Source organism: Seriola lalandi, unplaced genomic scaffold (genome assembly GCF_002814215.2).
Source record: "Seriola lalandi dorsalis isolate HSWRI2012SDOR001 ecotype SW California unplaced genomic scaffold, Sedor1 jcf7180002054971, whole genome shotgun sequence".
In the NCBI taxonomy this organism is placed as follows: domain Eukaryota; kingdom Metazoa; phylum Chordata; class Actinopteri; order Carangiformes; family Carangidae; genus Seriola; species Seriola lalandi.
The window spans coordinates 1,306,055-1,326,940 of record NW_019525522.1 but is presented as its reverse complement, the minus strand read 5'-3'; the positions used below and the strand labels follow the sequence as shown (position 1 = coordinate 1,326,940).

Below are 20,886 nucleotides of genomic sequence, written 5' to 3'. Positions count from 1 at the left end.
TCTGTAAACGCTGCACACATGCACCGTTGCATGTGTTGTTGTAAATACAGGTATGGTTATGTTATAAAAGTGAACAAGGTATAAAAATCTGCAATGATTTTTTTTTTTGAACACTTCTGAGAGCTTTTGTGTAACAGCACAGCCTCTGGAAGCGCCGTCTTTAGCAGCCACATTGATTAGACGGGCTTTGTGGGCCCCCTGCAGGCGTCTGGGGCAGACGACGCAAGGCTTTTCCCTGAAACGAATTTAGGAAAGCCGACTGACAAACAAAAAAAATGTGTCGGAGAGGAGTGGGCGCCATATTGGACTCAAACACGAAGTGAATTTATGTAGAAATGTCTCCTCGCTGGCTGCTGCAGATGTGAGCCCTGGCATTTAGACGAGCCAGCGTGGATTGCATGGCTTTACACCGGGGCATGTTGCCCGCCGCCGGGGCCTGTGTAACCGTGCATACAGGTTAGCCTCGCGGCCTCTCTCTCTGACAGTAAACGATCACACTTGTATGAAGGCAATATGTCCTCGAATGCAATCCTTTCATTCTTGCAGGCTTCCTCCCATCTCTCCCTGCAAGAAGCCATTCGCGCAGACCCCAGAACATCACCGGCTCCAAAATTCCAAGTGTTCTGCAGCCCCGAATGGCGTCACCTGATTGGCCGAGAGCCTATCAATCATGCCTTTAGCCGCACCCCTCCCCCCATTCAACCACTCGCCTCTCTGTTCCAGTGTGTTTACTACACTGCCGAGCATAAGGGAGACACTCGTCTTCACATGCACTGAACCCACTAAGAAAAACAGTTTTTAGTTGTATTTGTAAGAAAACCTCCAAGAGATCAACATGCCCAAGAGAAAGGTACGTATTCTCAAAATAATAAAAATAGTTTGAGGGGGATATCAGCTATTAATGCAATGCAAACGATTGTGAAGACATCCCTCTGAGACATTACTTAATTATAACGCAATGTATAACCGTTATTTCTCGCTGGTAATTTTTGCCTATTTTCTAGATATAATATACATTTTTTATGTGTTGGAATGAATATTTTCCTGCTCGGACACGGCCTTTAAAACGCGTTTTCATGTGAGAGCCGCTGTCCTTTGGGGAGTCAGAAGTCTCTTTCGGTCTCCATGCAGTTAAAGCACAAGCAGCAGCCATGCTTTGCAGCTCTTGTCCACCTTCGTCGCCGACCTACCGAGAACAAACGCTTCACTTATCGCCATTTCGCCACCAAACCGGCCAAAAGTGCCGCCAGAAAATGCTTTAGTGCCTTTACTTTGCATTTTGACCGCAAAAACAAACATTCGCCGTCGCGTTTCGATAAAATTATATATTTTCTCTCTTTGTTCATAGTCCCAAATGGCTGCGATGGCGTGGCTCTTCCGCCCGGTGGCGCGCGCGAGCCTTAGCAGGTCCCTCCCCCTTCTCAAAGACTCCCGCGCCAGCTTTCAAATCTGAGCTTCATGCATTGAATGAGAGAAAGAGATGGGGGAGTGAAAGGGAAAAGCAGGGCCTGGGCCCTCAAAATATGGTTCCAGAGGCCCGCATGGCTGAGCTCTCACAGCCTATTACTGAAATGACACATTACCCCTACATTCCTGGGCTCTAATCCATTAAATTTAGCTGTATTTGAAATATTTTTTTGTTTTCACATGAAACTAAAAAGTTTTTTCAGCAGGTCTGTAATTATTCATAATATGTGCCTGAAGCATTTAACAGCTGTTTCCTGTTAATATAAACACCATATAAACTCTTAATAATGCTGTATGTGATTTTTTTCTATTTTAACCTGTTATATTTGTGTTTGTTGTGCACAGGGAACAGAAGGAGGAGAAAAGGAGGAGGTAAGCTGCGGGCACGTTAAGCAACACCTCATACATGTGCTAAAAATTCAGGTTTAATGAGTATGTGGGATATGTGTGGGCAATTGTCTAAAAGAAAGTACTTTGATATTAAATTCAAATGTGTGTTTCCTGAATACAGTCTCAATCAAAATAAAAGCCCCTTGATAACAGTCTTTGTTCTGTTTCAGCCCCAGAGGAGATCAGCTCGGTTATCAGCGGTAAGAAGACACACATACAATGTCACGAAACTCATTTACATTAACAGATGCAGTTAATTAACATGTAAAGCATAGTGGAATTCTTAAAAGTGGTTACGCACATGAAACTCATTAAATCAAGCCAAACTCTGCTTTAAGAGAAGCAAAAACAAGTATAGAAATAGTTTGTCGTATCATGAATACTTTAGCTTGATTAATTGATATACAAAACTACAAAACATGTTATTTTTACATTACAGAGCTGAAGAATCACTAAATAATATTCATGTAGTGCATTAGTTAGCAATAAAGTTGGCAGAAATGCATCAGAGATGATAAAATCAATTATTACACAATTAAAACTTGATTTATAAACATTAGAGGAAGTAAAAATTGCAGGACTGATCACTTAAAGCATCTGCACATGTATCTACTTGTAGTTTTAACTAAATACCAGTAGCTGGCATAATAGAGGCTCTCAGAATTGTTACTTTTAGTATCTTAATATTGTCTAAATTCCTTAATTAACTGATTAAAGGACTGTCATATTAAGGTTAGAAAGCCTCTGACAGTATCTTTATTCACAGAGGTTAACTTTTGGGGAATATTTTAGACTTAAACTCTTTTTCATCCATTTAAAAAAGTGTCTTATGGTGGCCAAAGTCCTCTCATGTCTTCAGAATAATGAGAAAACTAGTAGATTAGCAAAGACAGTGCTTTAGTGTGTAATTGTAGCTGTTTCTTCATTCCTTTCCCTTTTTCTTTTTGCAGAAACCGGCCCCACCCAAGCCGGAACCAAAGGTCAAGAAGGCGGCAAAGGTAGGAGACGCTGGCCCGGGTTCTAAGTTAACTTGCATTACAAGACACAGGTTGTGTGTGAATATTCAGCCTGCTAACGGCTTGTCCTGTTGCCACTGCAGAAAGAAAAGGCTGTGAATGATAAGAAGGAGGACAAGAAGACCAAGAAGGCAAAGGAGAACGCAGAGGCAGAGGCAAACGAGGAAAACCACTCTGAGAACGGAGAGGCCAAGACCAACGAGGTGAGTGGACGAAAAAGTTCTCAAGTCGTCCATCATAGACTGAAGATACACAGAATCAAAAGTTTTGACCTTGGCCTGTCTTCTTTGTCCCACAGGTGGAGGCAGCCCCTGAGGAGGCCAAGGAGGAGGCCAAGTCCGAGTAGCACCACTGCCCAAGCTTCCTCCTCCTCTACAATCCCTCCCCTCTGAACCCCCCAGCCAGCCAGCCAGCCCCCCCAAGTCTCTCACATGGTTTCCCTCCAAGGCGTATTGTTAACAGAGGAATATTTTTATCAATGATTTTATAAGTATCCGTACAGATTTTTAGCACAAAAAGCAAAGCTGATTATGGAGCGCCTTGCAGATTTGCAGTGGTCATATCAAGTGTCTGCAAGCAAGATGAACACACTAAAATCTTTTTTAAATGGCATTTCATGATTGTTGAAGGCTTGTTTGGTGTAGAAAGTGCGTCCCTGCCGGATTGGCTATGTCGTGAGTTGTGTATTCCTGTGTTTTTCCGCCCTTCCCCTGATCTTTCCCCTCCTCCCCTCTTCTTCCTCCACAGATTAGACCTTCCTCCCCCTCTACAGTTCAGCCTTTATCCATGTTTTATTAACGGTTCAGCCATGTTAATGTGGGTGATTCTTTTAGACCTCTAAATGTGCAGTGAGTTCCCTTTGCTTCTGTCTCATGGTCTTGTTTTTTTTTTTTTTTTTTTTTTTTTTTTTAAATCGTGTTTTAAAAAAAAAAAAAAAAAGCGTATTGAAGAGTGTTGTCCATAAGAAAGAGGAAGACGAACATGTGAAACATTCCGGGAACAGCGATTGCCTCCGACCCGTCTCCTAGACGACCCTGCGTGTAAAACAGCTCCTGCTCCATCCACGCTGTCATGTCAGCTTTTCTAAACACTCTGGTTTTTTTAAAACGATCGAATTTGGAAACCTTCTCTGACAAATGCAGGTGTCTGGTCCCTCTCTTATGTTCTGAAATTCTCTTAATAAAAAGAAGTCCTGGGAATTTTCCTCGAATCTGTGTCTCGACTTTGTTTCTTCAAGAGATTTTGTATTGTATAGATAGAAGATGAAGCTTCTACATTATCACCAAATAGTCAAATTCTAACCTTTGTAAATATGTATCTATAACCACAGTCAACTTCACAGCTCAGAGTGCACAGCTTAAAACTCTTTGTAGTAATTGCAACAATGGATCATGATGAAATTAAAGTTTAAAGCTGCACCTCCAAACCTGTACTCTGCCAACTTCATATGCAATCTCTATTATTTACCACATATAAGAGCTTTTCAGTGTTAATCTGTATAAAGAGATGTACAACCAGACGTGTAATGCACATGATTGCATTCACTCAAATAGAAGCAGGACTTGTACAACAGGATTCAGATTAGTGCGTTGACCTCTGACTAAATAAAACACGTCTGTAATGTTAATTCACTGTAGACAAATCCAACATTTCCTTCTAGAGGACTGTTGAAGGATACAGATTCTTAACAGATTACAGAGGGAGTTTCCTCCAAATTTAGGCCAGTATTTGTTAGATGGGGTTTTGGATTCGTGGATTTGGATCTGTCCACTGTGATCTTCAAAGCAGTGTGTTTTATTCCACAGATGTTCTTGCTACAGATCCACAGGGAGGTCAGGCATAAGGTCAGTAGCTGGGACACTAGTCCAAGATTCCCTGATATGGGGTGTGTGTCTTACTGGGAAACAGTCTCTCATTCATTCATCATCCTTAAAGAATGATTCATCCTGGTTATGAATCAAGTGTTAAAGTAAAGGACATTATACTCCACAACTGAATGAAGGCCTCTAGTGAAGCCTATATCTTGTATGCCTTAGTGTTTGTAACATCACAATACTGAGGGAAGTTATAGCACTCTGTGAATCCTTTCCAGTTGAGGCTGACCCCCCCCCCCCCCCCCCCGCCCAAAAAAAAGAGCAGACTGTGTCTATCCACCCAGCATCTTCCTTCCCCTTTAGGATTCACAGACTCATATTTAACTCTACATCAACTCAAGTTATGAGCGTTGTGACCCATATCAGTCTCACCCCTCTAACAAAATATCACTGGTTTATTTTAGCAACATCATTTAAAGACTGCTCCATATTTAGTTTTTGCATTCAAAGCTGCATGCATCAGAAGCCTGGCAGCAGCAGGCATGAGAAAATGCATGCAGTCTATTAAGCAAACACACATTGAATAGGCTTTCACCGAGCTTTGTGTGTGCACATTTGCCTCCAGCACCTACGGCGTGTAAGTGTGTATGTGTATACATATTCAGAGGATTCTTTCAAGCCCAAATCTCACTTTGCAGTGCATTAAAATATGCATGTAGACATTTTTGTGATCCCCTCTGTAAAAAGACTTTTTTTTAAGGATAAGCTGCAACTGGCTGCATCAGGCTGCATCAGGCCCTCTGCTTCACACTCTGCAGCAGCTGCTAGTGTTACTTTAACCATGAATCACTTGTCTGCATTTTCCACAGAACATGACGCTACACTCGAGTTTGACTGATCTTCCGCTATTTTGTGCAGCAGTTGCAGCTCCTCTGACCTGCATTGTCATGGCCGAGAACCGGGCACCATTTTGTCGATATTTAGTGTTGTGCGGAGCGTTATTGCGCCGCGCCGCCGCTAGATGGCAGCCTCGTATTAGCTTTACTCCTGCAAACGCAGAGGAGCAACGCTCATTGTGCCCTGTGGAGCTTTAAATAACCTTACATTTCATTAGCTGATATATTAAAAGTGTTTTTACTTTTCCTGGGGCATATTACAAGGAACCATTGAAAAATAGGAGGCAGATCACACATTTCAGTATGAAAAAGCACTTCAAACACTCAAAAAGTGGATCCCTCCAGGCTTTCATCTCCCTTCATACTTTCTTTTAATCCTTTGTCAGCATCATCTGTTTGATACATTTACTTTCCTATTTAACCAGTTTTCAACCAGACAGTTCAATTAAGAGCAACTCCTCAGGCCCAGGCTGTGAATCCAGCATCCTCTGTACGAGCTCCATTGATAAAGTGCAGTGATGCGAGGGAAACGAAAGGAAATACATTATTGATCCGACAGAAAGTTTCAGATCTCAGCCACGTTGTTTCTTCTTTTCATCTGAGTGCTCTTTGTGATTTTCCTCAGCTCTTACACCTTCACTGATCCGTCCATTCATCCTGTCTCCTGTGATCAGCCCTCTGACTCGTTAGCGCCTTTGATACTGAGATGTAGACAAACACACACGCCAGCAGACATACACACTGACATTAAAGAGCTAATTACTCCAGTATTATTTTATGTTGTGTCTGTGCATGCTGTCTGCCTGGTCTGTCTGAACTGAATGTTTGTCTACATGCTTAACTGTCTGTGTGACCATCTGCCAGTCTGCCTGCTTGTCTGCTGTTCATCCTCGTCTGTCTCCTTTCACTGTCTGAGCCTGAGTAATCACAAGGGAGTTGTGACCCAGCCGCGCACAAGCCCCCAGTATGCACCCTCATCTCTCTGATGGGTTATGATATGTTGACTAAAATAGCACAGTTTTCCCTTTTTAAACATGTGCATGTCTTATTCTCTCATCTATCCCACGCACTCCCAGCCCCTGTCTCCTCCCCACACTCTCCCATTCACATCCACTGTCCACATCATTCTGGTCAAGGTCTCGCAGGCAGGATGGGTTGAATGAGTGTTTGTGTGGGAGGGACCCTGCGTGTTTGCACACACCAACACCTTCTCATGTGCGTTGTTGTGTTGTAGTGCAAAGAGGGGGAGGGAGGCAACTCTTGGTGTAAAGGATGAGGATGACCTTTTACGAGGAAGCGATTTAAATGATGTCCTGTCGTCACCAGGGATACTAGTGAGTGAATGTGGATGAGCATTTGTTGTGGAAAGAACATCACACTTTTGCACACACACACACACACACACACACACACACACACACACACACACACACACACACACAGTGTTGCCAACAGGTACATTTTCACATTGTGTGGAAAAGCCTGAGTCAAACCTCCTCCCTCCGGACTGGACCTCAGTGACGCTTGAGTCGAGCAGATGTTTAGTGGCAAGGTTCTGTAGTATGCTTCTCTGAGAGGATGGCGCTGCCTGGCTGTCTTAAATTGTTTGTGTTCGACTGATTTGTTTATCTACTAGGCCCACAGCACTCTACGGGGGTGGGATGTACAAGAGCGAGTGAATGGGAAGAGGCAGGGTGAGAAGGAGGGGAAGGTGGGGAGAGGGGGGCAAAGAGGAGAGGAGAGGAAGTGTGCAGGGGAGAGGAGCTGGATGCAGATGGGGATCTATTCTCTCCACGCACGCAGACAAGATGGAAATGAGTGGGCGTCTGTGACGTCAATCAGTGTAGACACACACACACACACACACACACACACACACACACACACACACACATTGAGCTACTCCCCTCCTCCACCAGTCCCATGCTAATACATGCTTCACTGCAAACAGCAGCAATGCTACGAATCACAGGCATAAACATCAGCACACACAAACAGCCCCCCCACCCCCCACCACCAAATACAAACATGAGAATACGCACATTCAGACATTCAGACATGCAGATCTGAGTTTCATCCCTGACCTAGCTGATGATGCGACGCTATCATTTCTGTCAATCATTCCTTTTATAGACAGCAGTGAAAGAAGAACTCGGATCCTTCGGTTAATACCAGTACCAGTATATCATTGTAAAAATACGTCAGAGGAACGTACAGTCACCTCAGAAAGTATTCAGACTTCTCCACTCTCACACTTTATTGTTTTGTACATTTCATTGTAAATGGATGAAATTACATTTCTACACTCATAACCCGTAATGACAAACTATTATCATTATAGTCAAAGTGAAAAGATGTTTGAGATATTTCTCATTTACAAAGGCATTCAGATTCTTAATTCAGTATTTTGTAGAACACGTCGATTTGGGCAGTTTATCCTATTCTTCCTGGCAGATCCTCTCAATTTCCCTCAGATGGGATGGGAAGCGGTGATCCCATCTTCAGGTCCCTCCACAGATGATCAGTGGGGTTTGAGTCTGGGCTTTGGCTGAGCCACTCAATGTTGTCCTGAAGCCTATCCAGTGTTGTCTTGTTGGTATGCTTCAGATCATTGCTGTGCTAAAAGGAGAACCGTCGCCCAAGTATCAGGCCGCACGTCACACATATTTAGAGTTCTGCCCAAAGGGCTCACGTTTTGTCATGTGCCTTCTTGTCAAAGTGGCCTCTGTCCAGCCGCTCTACCATAAAGGCCTGATTGATGGAGAGCTGCTGACATGGTCGTCCTCCCAGCAGGTTCATCCATCTCTGCAGAGGACTTATGAAACTCTGTTAGAGTGACCACTGGGTTCTTGGTCACCTCAAAGAAGTTTGGCAGGACAGCCCACTCTAGGAAGAGTCCTGGTGGTTCCAAACTTCTCCCATTTCACATAATTGAGGACACTGCGCTCCTGGGAACACTCAAAACTTTAGAAATGGTTTTATACCCTTGCCCTGATCCATGCCTCACCACAATATTATTACGGAGGTCTACAGGGGGTTCATCAGACTTCATGGCTTGGTTTCTGTCCTGATATGCAGTGTGAATTGTGGAACCTTATATACACGTGTGCTCTTTCTAAACTGTGTCCAATCATTTTGGTTTGACACAGATGGACTCCAGTGAAGTTGTAGACACATCTCAAGAGGAATGACCAGAATTTGTAGTGCCACAACAAATAAACTGATCTTTATGTGCAAAACCGGTGGTCTGTATCTCAACGTTTACTTACTAAAGCCATATGATTGAGAAAACCTATATGACCAATAACACAGAGCCACATAGGCTGCTGTGCGATGTTAAATAAATGGTAAACCTCTACACCAGCCAGCTGCATGTACGCCGGAGCTGCCTTTCTCACTAAACTGTACCCCTCACTCTGATGTAAATCTGCCTGTCTGTCCACCTGATTGATCGCCTGTTACACAAGCGTGTGTCTTTGTCACATGGCAAACAATATGATCCATCATGCTGCTTTTAGTTTGCATAATTAACAAAGAAAGGTCTCAGTGACCCACAGATTCCTAAACAGATTTGATACCTGAGAGACAGATAGTGCAGACACCATTTAGGGAACATAATCGCCTCAAACTACATTCTGCATCACTGCACCATTTGGATTGGTGCATGAGGAGTTTAAGTAATTATGGTACAATTTGAGCCTGAAAATAGCACAGACGGGTTAAAGTTGTAAGTGGGATAAGAAAGTAATATGAATGACAGGTTTGATTCCTCAAGGTTTTCTGATTCAGGCTCCATGTATGGCATGTATTTGGCAAGTTCGCCTTTAAGAAATCATCCATCCATGTCACAGAGTCGTGACGACACAGACTTCTATCTAGAGAAATGAAAAACTATTTTTGAAACACTCCTCACTGCCTTCCCAATTTTGCTTTTAAGCATGAATTAGTGGATAAAGTAAGAGTGCATCAATTTCAATGCCGGGGCGGTGTGTGTGTGTGTGTGTATTTTCTGATGAGGGGGGGTTGGAGGGGTGTGTGTGTATGGTGGGTGGCATTAGAAACTAAAGATGCAGCAGCCACTTACCTTGCCAATTGCTCTATTTCTTTGAGTAAAATGGTTTTCTTGGCTGTTTTTCATCAAGGTTTTTATCCTCTTGTACCCTCAGCTGGGAGAGGACTGAGTCATAGCTCAGTCAAGGAAGCAGGTGGGTGGGAGGCACACAGTGGATAGGGGGGGAGTGGGGGTGAGGAGAAAGGTAGAGGACGTGGGTGGTATGGGTGAAGAGGAGGGGGGAGATTGTAGTGAATGAAAAAAAATTATGAATGGTGAATACTACGCATCCATTTTATTACCTGGTGTTCATCAGTCTCAGAGACAGAAATTCTGCCTGCAATGGAGCATAAAACCCTCACAAATGATTATGGTGTCTATTAATTGTGTGTCACTAAGTGTTTTGTAATTGCAGGTTTATTTAATGGTGACTGTCATATTTTAGAATGACACTTTAAAGGGGTTGGTAATCGACAGACTGTTAGAGAGGAATTAATCTGGGCAATAAGATGAAGGAATTCAAGTAAATTGTCTGGCAGCCACAATTATCTCAACTCACACCTGAGATGGAGCAACATGTTTTGCCCCTTTAAGCTTCTACTAACCCCAACTTGATGCTTCTGTTTTTATTTATACTTCAGAATCTGTTTTTCATGTTTAACTAACTCTGAGGTATGAAAAGATTTGGAAATCTGAGCAAAAGAAAAAGCTCGACTGTTAAACCTGTTAAACCTGTATGATGATTCTGAGGAGACAGTCAGATAAAATGTATGCATGAGACAGAAAGGGAGAAGGACAGTTGTGTGGGTGATGTTCTCTTTTTGTCTCGGTGAGTTTGAAAATGTTTGTTGAGGGTGGATGGGTGGGCAGGCCATTAGGAAAATTAATGTGCATGCAGCTGTGTACACGTGTGTGTGTGTGCCCTTGCTCTGACATCACTGCTGCCGTCACTGCAGCCACCTCACAGTGACTCCCTTGTGACTGAGGGCCTGACAACCTCCCACGCTCTCCCCATCAACTCCCCTGCTCCCGCTCCTCTCGCCTCGCTTTATCTATAACCCCGCCCCCCACCACACACACTCCACTCACTCTGTCCTTCGCCGTCTGTCTCCCCCTCAACTCTTTTTTCGCACGCATCCATGTCTCAGTCCACTATCTTTCTCTTTTCATTTCACCCACCTCCTTTTTCTTTTTTGTTTTCATCTCTCTCCCCCTCATTTGGTGTGTGGGTCTTCCCTGCTTTCCGTCATGCTCTCTGCGCCCACAATGCTGCCTGTCTCTGTCTCTATGGAAACCTCGAGTGGACAAGAGTGGCTCAGAGGTCTGTGAGACACTGATACAGACCCTATTAGATCACACGCTCTCTTTCTCTCCCAGAGAGCCACATGCTTGCAACCTTGTGCACATAAGCGCAAGCCTATACTGTGTGTAAATAGACAGTGTGTGACCATGCCACTACCTGCCATCACACAAAACACCCCCCTCCCCCCATGGACTATCAGTGGTGTGAAAAAGCGGGAGAGGATGGAGGCAAAGAGGGAGTAAGGAGCGAGCCCTATTGTTTCATTATACTGTAGGTCTCTTCAATTAGTAGGTGGAGAGGGGGATCACCTGATACCGCCTCTGCACATGTATTCCCATCTGAAGCACACACACATACGCACAAAAAGACACACACATGCACACACACACTCTCTCTCTGCCCCCCTCCTCTCCTGTCTCCCCTCTCAGTCTCACACCTCACAAACCGTATTCTCCTCACATTTACACATTGTTGAGCCTCCTGTGTTGCGTAGACCATGCGTCATTCGGGTCCAAACACATCTGAAGGACAGGTGATTTGTGATAAGAGGCCTCACACAGACAGAATTTCACAGCTTTGGGTCGCTCTCCTGGGCACCATCGTGATTTGACGGTCACGCTTAAGTGGATCATTGCAGAGGGTAATCATGGGGTGGATACGTAAGCTGTACAGCATGTCATTTTGTGGACTAGTGGAAGGGAGGGTGAATGAGAAAGGAGGAAAAAAAGACAAGAAAACAGTGATATTGGAGTTCTTCTTCTCTTTAAAGACAGGGCTTAGCTGCTTTGAAAGAATTCAATTTCTCTCGCATCTGAAGGTTTGTTGGGTTCCCCTTTATTTTTTATCAAAATGTACATGAACAAACTACAACAAAGGACTACATTAAAGAAGACATCAAAACAGGCAGCAATAACAGGGGTCAACAACTGAACACACACCCAACCCAGCCCCAAGCCCACCCCATTAACACCCCCAGTGCAGTGAGATAAAGACATGCCAATCATGTCTCACATTTAGGCACTTGATTTCCCTACCGAACCATCTTTGGTCATAGTTGCTGTTGCACGGCTTTTAAACTTAGATTCAAACAGGTTTGAGGTGGATTTGAACTTGTTGATTCGGACTGAGTGAATTAGAGAATGCTGATTCATGCTGAGAGGAGTCCCTACAAGTCTAAATGTAATTTCTTTCAGTTTGGACAGATCTGCATCTGCCATGTTTAGAGATGACCCAAAGATGGTTATAACCTGACCACCTCCATAGAGCAAACTTTAGCATTAAATAAATCAACACTAGATGGTACAGTACTTCACGTGATTACAGAAAAGACTCCACAAGGGAAAGAAATCAAGCACTACATCTTAACACAATTTACCTGAAACAATGCAGTGTATTCGCACACAATATACTGTAATCAATACGCTGTACAGTCTATTGCAAAGGCATTGTTGTTGGCATTTTCATGTAGGAACTAACCAGTCTGTTTACCACTGAGTATTATCTTGGAAAGTCTTGCAAAAATAGATCAATTTTTATTAAATTAAAAGCCTTTGCTTTGACTTCGGGATGTGATCTATATATTTAGCTACTCATGCGTTGTCCAACTCTGTGTGCATACAGTAGACTGCACGTTTCTTTGTTTGTATGTATATATGTGTATTTGGGTGTATGTGTTGTGCATGCGTGTGTTTTGATGAAAATACTGTACACACCGGTAGACTTGTCCCTCAGTATTTTTTCAGAATACACCCCCTTGAGTAAAGGAATAACAAAGTTACATTAAACTGTTTAAGAAGCATAGTAGTCACACAGTATTTGGCAGTGAGAGAACAGTCCTAATTTATCCATGCACAATATCAACCACAGGCAAGGTCCACGTTCTGAACAAACCCATTAAGAACAACACAGTAAGAACATGAAAAGAGTGTACAACAATTCAAGAACCTGGAAGTGTGTTTGCACGTGTGTGTGTGTGTGTGTGTTTGTGTGTGTGTGTGTGTGTGTCTGTCTGTGTTTGTGTGTGTGTGTGTTTTGTGTGTGTCCGTGCATGTGTGAATGTCAACAGCGCAGTTGGTTTCCCAGGGAGACCAAAGGGCTATGACTCATGCAGTGCATACAGCATTTTCTGGAATTTCAACAATATCGGAAGAATTATTATTTTCCCACAAAGCCCAGATAATTACATATAATCATGTTAGGACCTTACACAGTACTCTGGGAGTTTACTGTAAAAACCCACTCAATCCCACCCCCACAAGTCTATTATAGACCAAACAGTTTATCCCTGGATTATATTTCCATTCTCCAGCTCTTTCATCATGGCAGAGCACCTTCCCCTTGCACGATTATGTCTTATGTGTAATTAAGTGTGTGTTTGTGTGCTTCAGACTAGTCCAGTCTGTGTGCTCAGGTGTAAGGGGTAAGGTTGGTAAAGCAGAGTTGATCCCCCTTGGGGTATGTAGTAGCTGCAGTAGCTGGGTTCTGCTAGATAAGGGGCACTGTGCTCAGCAAGGTACGGGGCAGGCTGGTAGAAGCATGTCACATGGTCTGTGTTAGGGATAATGTTCTGCTCTCCCAGAACCTTCAGTGCCAGCACCGTGATCATGTTCAGCGTCTGACGCCTCTCGTGTCCCATCAGACACACCGTGCTGTCGTCTACCACGCGACGCAGCGTCATCAGGTACTGGTACTTGCTTCTTTCTTCACCAATGAAGTGGTTCTTCAAGTAGGACAGGATCTTCCTCTGCTGCTCCTGCACGTCGGGGAAATCGATGAAAAAGCGTGAGCACATGTAGCGCTCCAGTGTCTTTATCTGAGTCTCACTGGCCGGTCGGTAGTCCCTGACCAACAGGTTGCTGTATTTTAACAAGCCACCCCCTCGAATCTCCTCTGGGTTCCTGGTAGCGATTAGCCGGTAGCGCAGGTGGTCCATGGCTGCCTCAAAGTCACCATACATGCTCTCTGCTAGGACCTCAACAGCAGGGACCGAGCCAGAGGCCCAAGGAACATTGCTCTGTTCAGGCATGTCTGCGGTTACCTTAGGGGCCTCTTTGTTCTCAGGCATGGAGCTGGATGCCTCATCGGCTTTTGGAGGGGCAGATTCCCCTGGGCCTCCAGACTGAGAGTGAGGCAGCACATGTGAGGTGGAGCTCGGGATTGTGATTGGAAAAGAGACAGGCTCTGCAACCCGAGGCAACGACGAAATGTAATCTTGTTCCTTTTCGTCCTCCGACTGTAGGAGAGGAACTCGTGGCTGAGGGGATGACTCTTCAATCTGTTCCTCGCTGTCTGTGTTCAGTATCAAAGGCTCCATGTCTGAAGATACCTGAGGTACAAGGTCCTCTGACTCCACTGGGGGAGTGAGGCAGAGGAGGGGAGGGCTGAGGCAGGGGGAAGGTGGGGTAAGACAGAGTGGAGGAGGGCTAAGGCTGAGCATAGGAGGAGTGAGGTAAGGAGGTGAGCTGAGGCAGGATGAGGTAGGGCTGAAACTCAGGGGTGGAGAGCTAAAGCTCGTAGCAAGGCTGGCGGTGCTCGGCATCGGAGATGAGAGGCAATGAGGGGGAGGGGTAGGACATGGGGGAGGACTGAGACTGGGGGGTGAGTGAGTGAAGCAGGGAGGGGAGAGACTGAGGACGGGAGGGGTGGGACAGGAAACGGGAGGGGTGACACAGTGGGAAGAGGAGGGTGAACTGAGTGTGGTCTCTTGTGCGCTGGTGTTTGGCTGATTCAACTCCATCTTTTTGGTCGGTTGTTCTCTGTTTTCGTCTTCATCGCTGAGCTCAACTTCTGAGGTATGAACAGGTTCTTGGGTGTTTGAGCTGGACGCATCAGTGTGTGACACTAACGTGTCCGCTGAGTCGAGAGACTCTGATTGTTTGGATGTAGAGACAGGTTCTTCAGGCGAGGAATGGCTTTCTTCATCAAAAGCCACATGTGTAGATGGTTCCTCTTTTAGGCTCGTCTCACATGAACCATCTGTGATTGGCTGAGAGGACGATGGCTCTTGAGGTAAAGACATGGGCTCCACAGCAGAAGTGGAGACTATATCAGGGGCTGGATCAGGATCTGAGGTAAGGTCTAGCTTTGAAGCTGGGTCACTGGAAGGGTTGGGTTCAAGCTCGGGGTTTGTTTTAGTAATGATACTGGTTGTTGGAGTAGGTGTAGGGTCTGAAATGGGAGCTGTTGGCTTGGGGTTAAAGGCTATCTCAGGTTCAGGGCTGGGGCAGGGGTTTGGATCTACACATGGCGCTATGACAGGTTCACTTTCAGAGGCCGGACCGGAGTTAGGACTCGGGGTAACCTTCCTACACATCCTCCGGGGGGGTTTGGGAGACGAGTGTTTGAGCACCACCATGTGAGATAGTCTATCTGAGGCCTTACTAGAGGGAGAAGAGGAGGTCTTTTTGTCAGAAACAAGGCTGGGTGGTGCAGGTAAAATATCCTGAGTATCTGGAGGGCTGACAGCATCAAGTATGTTAGATGATTTTTCTGAGTTATCTGTGTGTACTGTGCTGTGAACCTCCAGTGTATCCTGTGTGCCGGTAGGTTGTGTGTTGTGAAATGTAAGAGATATGGAAGAGGAGGAGCAGGAACAATCACTACCCTGTGTGTTTTCTGTGTTTTTTGCTTCTGATGCTAAAATCTCTTCTGCCATTTCGCTGGTTTCAGAGTCATTTTTCCTCTCTGCTTGTGTCTGCTCCCCTGTCTCTGTTTCTACTTTTCTTTCATCTGCTAACTGTGTCTCTACCTTAGCATGTGGAAATGTGATAGCGTCTGCAGCAGACACATGTTGTGTTTTATCTTTATCATTGCTACTCTGATCCACATTGAAACACTTAGAGATGTCTGTTTTATCAGAGTGCTCTGTAGCGTGTGATTCTTCTTCCAGGTTTAAAGATTCTGCCTGGGTTTCGTTTGAGTTTTCTGGCAACTTGGACTCTCCCATTTGCTCGGTGAGATCTTTCTGTTCATCGGGGGGTTTTTTGTGGTTAGATGGTTCTTTCCGGACAGAGAGTTCCTCGTGATCTGAATGTGCTGGTTGGTGGCCCTCGTTGGACTGGATTTGCTCTGACTGTTCTACCTTCGTTGAGCAGTTGGTGTTGTCCGAGAGCTCTGGCTCATGTCTGAGTTCAATCTGTGTTGGTGTTGGTGTCTCAGTTTTCTCAGAGGTTTGTTTCTGTTCTGACAAAAGGTTTAGAGGTGTCTGCTCAGAGACGTCTGTCTCCTTTAAATTTTCTCTATGTTCTGACATGTCTTTACGCTCTGCAGGTGTTTCCTCTTTGTTGTCTTTTTCAACTTTGGACTCTTTTGTCTGGTTTGAATGTTCAGTTTGTTGTGAGAGGTCTGTCTGCGACCCCTTTTCGTGCACCTCATCTCTCTGCTGGTTCTGGCTGATTGGAGCACCCTCTTTGCTGGATGAGTCTCTACCAGTGGTCCTCTCTGTTTCTGGAGCAGTGGGCTGTTTAAGCAGAGAAGTAGAGTCTTTATTCTGATTTTCTGCAGGCTGCTCCTTAAGATCAACAGTATTAGTTTTGTGCTGTGACTCCTGCTGCATGTAGGACTCCAGGAGACGATCCAGAATGATCTGGAAGGAGTCGACGCTGAACTCAAACTGCCTCCTCAACGCGCTCACAAATTTGAGCTCCAGATTCTTGCCACTGTTGTTTGAGAGGGAGATGAGGCTCCAGCGGTCATGTTCATTGAAGACCTTGACCATTTTCTGGACGTAGGCCTCCTTCATTGTCGCGCTGCTGATCCGCTCCCTGTTGACCCCGGCAGGTAGGCAGTCCAGCAAGCAGCCCAGCACTGACTCTTTGATTACCTGGGAGAGGAAGAGGTCAACAACATGACAGCTACAACTAATGACTGCTATCTAAGTGCAATTTTGCTTCTATTGTTGAACTGAATATTGTGATAGTTTTCTGTTCAATGCAGTTAAAATATTAAATTCGATACCACTGATTCATCCCTATGGTAAAATGTATTAAAATTAGTTAGGAGTGCAACATCATTATCAATATAGCGCCACAAAAATCAATACTGCAACACCTCAGGGAAAGGAGATATTCAGTGCTGTGCTTATGGATAATACAGCAGAATGAATGCTGGTCAATGCAGGATATTGATCCCCAGTGCTCACCTCCAATTACATTGACCTGGTTCCTTTTCATAACTAAGCAGTACACTAATCATACCTGGAACTCCTCCTGACTGGGCAGCTCCACTCCAAAGATGATGTCCAGGTCCTTGTAGCTGGTTCCGTTGTCTCGGACGAGGACGTGGCTGGCCGTGGAGCCGTTCAGACGAACATCTCTGACAGTGATCCCCTGCTTCTGCAGCCTGGCCCGAACAGCTATGATGATGTCTCGAGGACGCAGCTCCAACGTGGGGAAGTTCCCGCGTCCGTGGATTGGAACCACCTCTGACAGAACCTGATGGAGAACCTCCACCTGCTCGGCATTCAGGCTGTGGAACCGCTGGCTGGATTTGGTTTCAGACATGCTGCTGCCCTGAAGGGAGGGAAGGAGGGCGAGTTTATTACAACTCCCCCGGCAAAATGTGCGATGTGTTTAACTCTCTTGCTTGCTCTGTCTCTCACACAAACACACACACTTAGGACTCGCTCTCACTCCCTGCCAGTCTGCTGTCTGTAAGTCACAGTTTGGCTGACAGCTTTTCCACAATGCTAATGTAACTGCTGTGTTGACAAGCTGACACATGGAGAGAACCATGTAGATGTGCTCCGCATAAATATTCTTCCACTGCTGAACCACATCACAACAAATTAAGAGGTTTGTGTTTGACTGGAATCACATAAAATGAAACACATTATAGTATTTACTAACCAAGACATATCACACCAAGTAGCTCTTTTCTTTACACTTATCAAACACATCAGGGTCCAGTCCAGCTCTTTAGCATTACAAAGAACAATAAATATTTACATATAAACAATTATTGTGTAGGATAAAAATAATAATGACAACAATGAGATGTAAAGCCAGTCTAAATCTTTGTTTATTGATTGTTTCCACCAGAGGAGCAAGGGTTAAGCTGAATGAGTCATCAACAGCAGACTGCATTAATCACACCAACGTCACTAATTAAAGACACACATCTGTTTTTGTGTCCGTGTGTGCAGCACATGATGTGTATAGATTACAAACAATGACTCCTACACACATTCATGTGAGCGCACACAAGCTTTTATGTAACACCTTTTGTAAATTGTAACACAAATTGGAACAAAGTGAGATTTAATTTTAGCCAATTATTTCTGTTTGGCTTTCACACATGTAATCTTCCTGGCAGTTATGCATGTAGCCTCTGAATCCAAACTCCATCAATCAATCTCTACAAACTACACTCATTTTTTTAATAAACCGAACAACATTTTCCTAACTAAGTTGGTCAGAAGAGTCTCTGTTAAGTGATTGAGAGTGTGTTTGTGGGCGCACGTCAAAGTGTTTCAGGGAGTGAGTGCTTGTGTTTGAGTGCAACTGTGGTTCATAGCAGCCCATTATGATCTATTGTTTGCTTTAATCAATAGTTGTCACTCAGCGCTACAGCTGAATGCTGCTGATTGCTATGATTTGTCAATACTAGCAGGGTAAACATTGGGATACTAATGAGCAGTAATGGGATGCTTTCTGGTAGCAGTTTGTCAGACATCAGAGGGCTATAGTCTGTAACAACCACAAACAATCTATTATAGGCAGTGTTTATAAAATGTTCGAATCCATGTTGTACACACTTCAGCAAACAGCACTTAACTCCACTGCATCTGTAAAGCTACAAATAACACCCTCTGTGCTCATTCAAAAACAGCATGCTTCCTTACCAGGAGACAAAAAATTTGGGTCTGAGAACAAAAGCTCCTAAAAAAAAACTGTTGTGGTTGAGACATCTGTCTGTACCCCACTTTAACAAGGTGAACTTCAGCTTGCAGAAAATAGTAATCATAGATCCAGAGGTGATAAATACAGTCCAGATGTTGACACTAGATATATATACAGTGAGACAATGTGTTGAGGAGGCAGAGAGGCACTGCGGGACTGTTTTCCAGCTGGCCCCCATGTCTCCCCCTCCCCTTCCTCACTCTTCTGCAAACTTGCAGCCTGAGTGACTCATCCAGGCGTATCGGCTCAGCTCGCACATAATCTATGGCCACTGAAAACCCAACAAATACAAGGATCTCATAGACGCTGAACTAAATCTAAAACAAACACAAACAATAATGCTCCTGTCTCAGATTTAAATTCTATAAAGTAGCACACAAGAAACCAAACAAGTCTGCCCTGTGTGTACAGATACCCTGTCTTTATCAAGAGACAGAGATATATTTTGTCCTATGTGTAGAAAACACTAGATACTACCAGAATAGCCCTATGTGTCCCTGACTTTTTAGAATTATACAGTATACTTGCATTTATCTAAATGTGCTTACTTTTTCTCTGCCATTCACTTAAATTGATGATACTGGTTAATACTGCAAGAAAAGGTAAACAACTAAATATTTGTTGCTTAATATTTAAATATTTGCTGTTAGGTTATTTCAATGTATACTGACCAGATATTTTTTGAAAAAAAAAATTATACATATAGGTCTCTCCTTATATAGTATATAGGATCTTTAAAATGCAGCTTCTAAACTTGTTCCCTGAAAATATAGTTTTCTGAAAAGAATGGCAGTTATTTTCCAATGAAATAACCACCAACTGGAGCTTATAATTTACCTCTTGTACAGTTTCACACTCCATCACTACCTATGATTTACTGGACATGATCCACAGCTTCACTCTGCCCCGCTGGGCTTCACTCTAACCACCTAATTACGCACTTACTTACACCTGAGATGCTGAACGCAATTAACCACAGTTAAGTACCTAGCAGGATAAACGGCAGTAGTACTTCTGAGTTCCAGGATTAAAACAAATCAGATACGTGTATGTGCTTCATACAGCCGCTCAAAAGTGTATTATTCAACTTTACAAAGTCGAAGCTTCTTACCTGTTGCTGTGGCATTTGAGGGAGCGACTGGCTCCTGGCTTGACAGCGGAATTAAACCTAAAGTATCCACCGACCTTCAGGTTCGCAGAGTCTGTGTCTCTTGTACGTGGGTTTGTTTTTCTTCTGAGGTCCCTATCCTGTCCGGTTAGACTCGGTGCTGATGCGACTCTGTCCTTTCTGAGGCAAACGAGGCTGGAGTCTGTGCGCGAGTTCATTCGGGCGCTGTCCAGGAGGCGCGTGGTGCTGGAATGAGGACCGAAATGAGTCCTCGCGCTCTTGTTTTCTCCTCCGACCGCCAGGAGCGTAACGCAGTTTCCATAGCGACCTGCCGTCATTCAGTTATGACTGTGGAGTGTGTGTGTGTGTGTGTGTGTGTGTGTGTGTGCGTGTACAGCGGTCTAAGCTCACAACAATGATGGTGGGGTTGTGTGTTGTGGTGGTGGCGCGGGGGGCGTTAACAGGTGTCAGAGTTAATTCGAGTATTTGTGGCAGCTCCATGTTTGTCCGTCTTATAAAAAAAGTTTAGCTAAATTCAGAAGCGAGAGAGAGAACCTTCAGATAAAACCTTTCCATTGTAAAGCCAGAATGAAGACTGACTGCACAGACTCGGAGGGTTATCATATCCCCAGTAAGCCGGCTGAATGCAATGGCTCTTCGCTGTGTGCTTGCTTTTGTTCGTTTAAATGGACTGAAATCACATCGTCACCTCAAACCGTACCCCATGGCCGTGCCAGGGTTGAAACCAGGACTTCTCTGTTTGGGTTATGCAGCTAGCTCAGCCTCAGGACACATCCTCAGAGGACCCTGCTATTAATCAGCTGGCTGAGCATGTGGGTTAGTTTTGGGGAACATTTCTGAAACACCACTCATTCACTTCTTCTTTCAGACACGCATCATCATATCTAGTGCTGTGACCATACAGACTAGCCTATCAGCAGAT

The 20,886-nt window shown here is 44.5% G+C and overlaps 1 protein-coding gene and 1 long non-coding RNA gene across 2 annotated transcripts; one reads left to right on the top strand and one right to left on the bottom strand.

Moving 5' to 3' along the window:
- The first annotated feature begins 695 nt into the window (after positions 1 to 695).
- LOC111646515 (uncharacterized) lies at positions 696 to 4,083 on the top strand. Its single transcript, XR_015436453.1, has 6 exons — positions 696 to 850; positions 1,813 to 1,839; positions 2,028 to 2,057; positions 2,808 to 2,855; positions 2,957 to 3,076; positions 3,172 to 4,083. It is a non-coding gene; the product is annotated as an uncharacterized LOC111646515 (long non-coding RNA).
- A 7,666-nt stretch (positions 4,084 to 11,749) lies between these two features.
- Positions 11,750 to 20,178, bottom strand: LOC111646425 (uncharacterized). Its single transcript, XM_023395908.2, has 3 exons — positions 19,947 to 20,178; positions 17,132 to 17,446; positions 11,750 to 16,758 (listed from the first exon to the last, which is right to left on the bottom strand). Exons 1-3 carry the CDS (start codon positions 19,959 to 19,961, stop codon positions 13,321 to 13,323), a joined length of 3,768 nt encoding a protein of 1,255 aa, XP_023251676.1. The 5' UTR covers positions 19,962 to 20,178; the 3' UTR covers positions 11,750 to 13,320.
- Positions 20,179 to 20,886: the final 708 nt, after the last annotated feature.

What these genes read in the sequence shown, in the direction of transcription:
- LOC111646425 (XM_023395908.2), bottom strand. An exon ending in CCAGTCAGGAGGAGTTCCAG is followed by an intron (nt 16,759 to 17,131) that starts GTATGATTAGTG and finishes TTCCTCTCCCAG; the next exon opens with GTAATCAAAGAGTCAGTGCT.